General features: G+C 49.7%; 1 protein-coding gene across 1 annotated transcript; it reads right to left on the minus strand.

Annotated features, from left to right (window-relative positions):
- Positions 1-329: 329 nt before the first annotated feature.
- Positions 330-2,102, minus strand: LOC149124918 (cyclin-I-like). The gene is made up of 2 exons (XM_089302139.1): positions 1,630-2,102; positions 330-1,472 (listed from the first exon to the last, which is right to left on the minus strand). Exons 1-2 carry the CDS (start codon positions 1,702-1,704, stop codon positions 453-455), a joined length of 1,095 nt encoding a protein of 364 aa, XP_089158265.1. The 5' UTR covers positions 1,705-2,102; the 3' UTR covers positions 330-452.
- Between the last annotated feature and the right edge of the window lie 322 nt (positions 2,103-2,424).

Here is a 2,424-nt window from a genome sequence, read left to right on the forward strand (position 1 = left end):
CGGTGGATATTGGAGTATAGATCAACATGCATAAAATTCATTATTCAATGGAGAAGCAGGCAAAAGCAACAGGAAAATTTGGTTTGGATGCTGGGGATAGGATTTGCAAGCTATGAATTCTAAAATTTAAAGAAAAATTTTGACACAGGGCAAGCTACATTTTAACAGAAGAGCAGAACTGACAGACTACAAGGGGATTTTTTTACTTTTTTAAAAAAATTTTTGATATTTCTGAAGTAGATAGATATATCTACAGCTATCAATATAGCTGTCTTTATGTGAAGTACTGAATTACAATTAGCCACATAACGAAATGGGGGGATTTGTTTCTGGCTCACTTCAGATCAGCCTGATAAGGTATATATCTTTCTATAGCCTTTCCTGATTTTTCTGTGTTCTCATTTCTAGAGTGGTCTACCTTAGTTTGTACTTGAAGGTAATACCCATTCAAACTACATGACAGAAACAGGCTGCAAAGGTGGACAAGGGGAATCATGTCCCTCTTGTCTTGGTAAATCAGTGCCACACACAGAACCCACGTTTTCTGAAGCATTATCTTCATTATAGAGCCGTTTGATTCCATCGTAGAAGTCATCCACTTCCATTTCCTCTACTTTGCGTTTAGCAGAGGTATGCTTGCACCCAAGGGCAGCTGGGAAATGATGGTAGAAAGCTGCTGTACCTCTGACTGGCATTTCTGGCTTGCTGTTGTCCGTGGAGGAATCTGGGCCCAGGACAGAGGAGGGATGTAATCTGAACACTCCTTTGTCACAGGTCACCAGGGTGTGCTTGAGGGGACGGTAGACATAAACGGAATTTAGAGGCAGGGAAGACTCCAGAGTAGAAACGTGGTGTGCCACAAGCTCCCGACAGTGGATCAGCTGGGAGCTCTCCATCTGTGCTTTCTGAAGCAGTTCAAGTGTAAGAGGAAGCCAATCAGGAATGAGTTTCTCCATTTCCAAACTAACTATGGCCAGAGCAAGCATGGATCCTTTGAACTGCAGAAGGTGGCTGCAGGCCATACAGTGAAGCAGTTGCTTGGTGAGGACTGCCAGATGTTGAGATGGGCTCAATTTGGGCAAACTGAACAGTAACTGTGGCCTAGTTGACACTGCAATGGCATGAAAAATGTGAAGAAAATCCAATGGTGTGGCTGTGTGAAGATCCCAGTTCAACTTATCCAGAATAATTCTCTCCATTCTCAGAATTTCAGATGAGGAACATCCACAGAAACTATCTCTTGCCAATACCTTCAGTACTGGAATTCTCTCATCTTCCTCAACAGTCTTAGCAGCTAGGAAAAAACAACTGATGGCAATACAACTCAAATATTTCGGGTGGGCCTTTACAGTAGCTAAAAACCTGTCCAAAAGACTGCTAGCCAGAGCAAACGTTTCTGGGTAAAGATCGAACTGGTACTTGAGTTTGGCCAGCCACTGAATTACTTCCTCTCTCTGGGATGGAGAAACATTCTGATCTGTAGGGAATTTCGGCACAGTCACCTTCCACATCTGGGCTTCCCTAGAGATTGCCTTTTCCAATAGGAAAGACAATCTCTGGTTTTCCAAGGGTCCTGGAAACTTCATGATATCCTTTGGAGCTGCCTGCCACCCAGCTTGATGTAGCTACCTTCTCCTCTTCCTCCTCCTCCTCCTCCTCCACCCCGGCAGAGCTGTAGGCCTCACAGGGGTGACGCGGGGTCATCCGGGGGCCCCGTCACCGCCTCATTTTCCTCAGCGCGCGACGTCGGGGCGCGCGGGACACGGAGCCGGCCGATGAGGAGGGAGAAGAGGGGGAGCGGGGCACGGAGGGCGCAGGGACTCGGGCGGGACACACGCCTGCGGCCGGCCAGGCGCTCAGCGAGTTAGTTCCATGGTGACCCTGGACGTGAGGCCGCCGCCGCCGGTCCCGCTCCTCCAACCGCCGCCGCTGGTGCCCGGGTGAGGAGGGGGCTCCCTCTCGCCATAGGGCGGCGGGGGCCGGGGAGAGGCGGGGGGTGAGGCCGGCTCTGCCCCTGCCCGGGGGAAGCGCCTCCGAGGGGAAATGGTGAAAGGGGGGAAGGGGAGAAAAAGGGAGAAAAAAAAAAGGAAGGGGAAAGGGGGGAAAAATAAGAAAAAGCGAGACAGAGGCACTGCCGCGTCTGCTCGAGGGGAAGGCTGGGGAGGGAGGGGAGGGGAGGAAGAAGTGCCGCGCCTTTTTCTTTTTAAAAAGAGTTATGTATTTATTTGAAAGGCAGAGATACAGAGAAGGAGAGAGGGAGAGAGAAAGAGCAAGAGCGAGCAAGCGAGAGAGAATTGATCGTCCATACACTGGTTCACCCCCAAAATGAGAGCGATGGCCTGGGTAGGGCTGGGATCAAAGCTACGGACAAAGACAAGATGCAGTCCATGTGTCCCATGTAGGTGACAGAAATCCAACTGAGCA

The sequence above is a fragment of the Oryctolagus cuniculus genome, chromosome 8 (genome assembly GCF_051225735.1).
Source record: "Oryctolagus cuniculus isolate XC-2025 breed Fujian yellow rabbit chromosome 8, ASM5122573v1, whole genome shotgun sequence".
NCBI classification, from domain to species: Eukaryota; Metazoa; Chordata; class Mammalia; order Lagomorpha; family Leporidae; genus Oryctolagus; species Oryctolagus cuniculus.

Bases quoted from the DNA above. Each gene is read 5' to 3' on its own strand.
- LOC149124918 (XM_089302139.1), bottom strand. From the start codon at position 1,704: ATGACCCCGCGTCACCCCTGTGAGGCCTACAGCTCTGCCGGGGTGGAG. The intron at 1,473-1,629 runs GTAGCTACATCA...CCTACAGATCAG, and splicing joins AGGAGGAGGAAGAGGAGAAG to AATGTTTCTCCATCCCAGAG.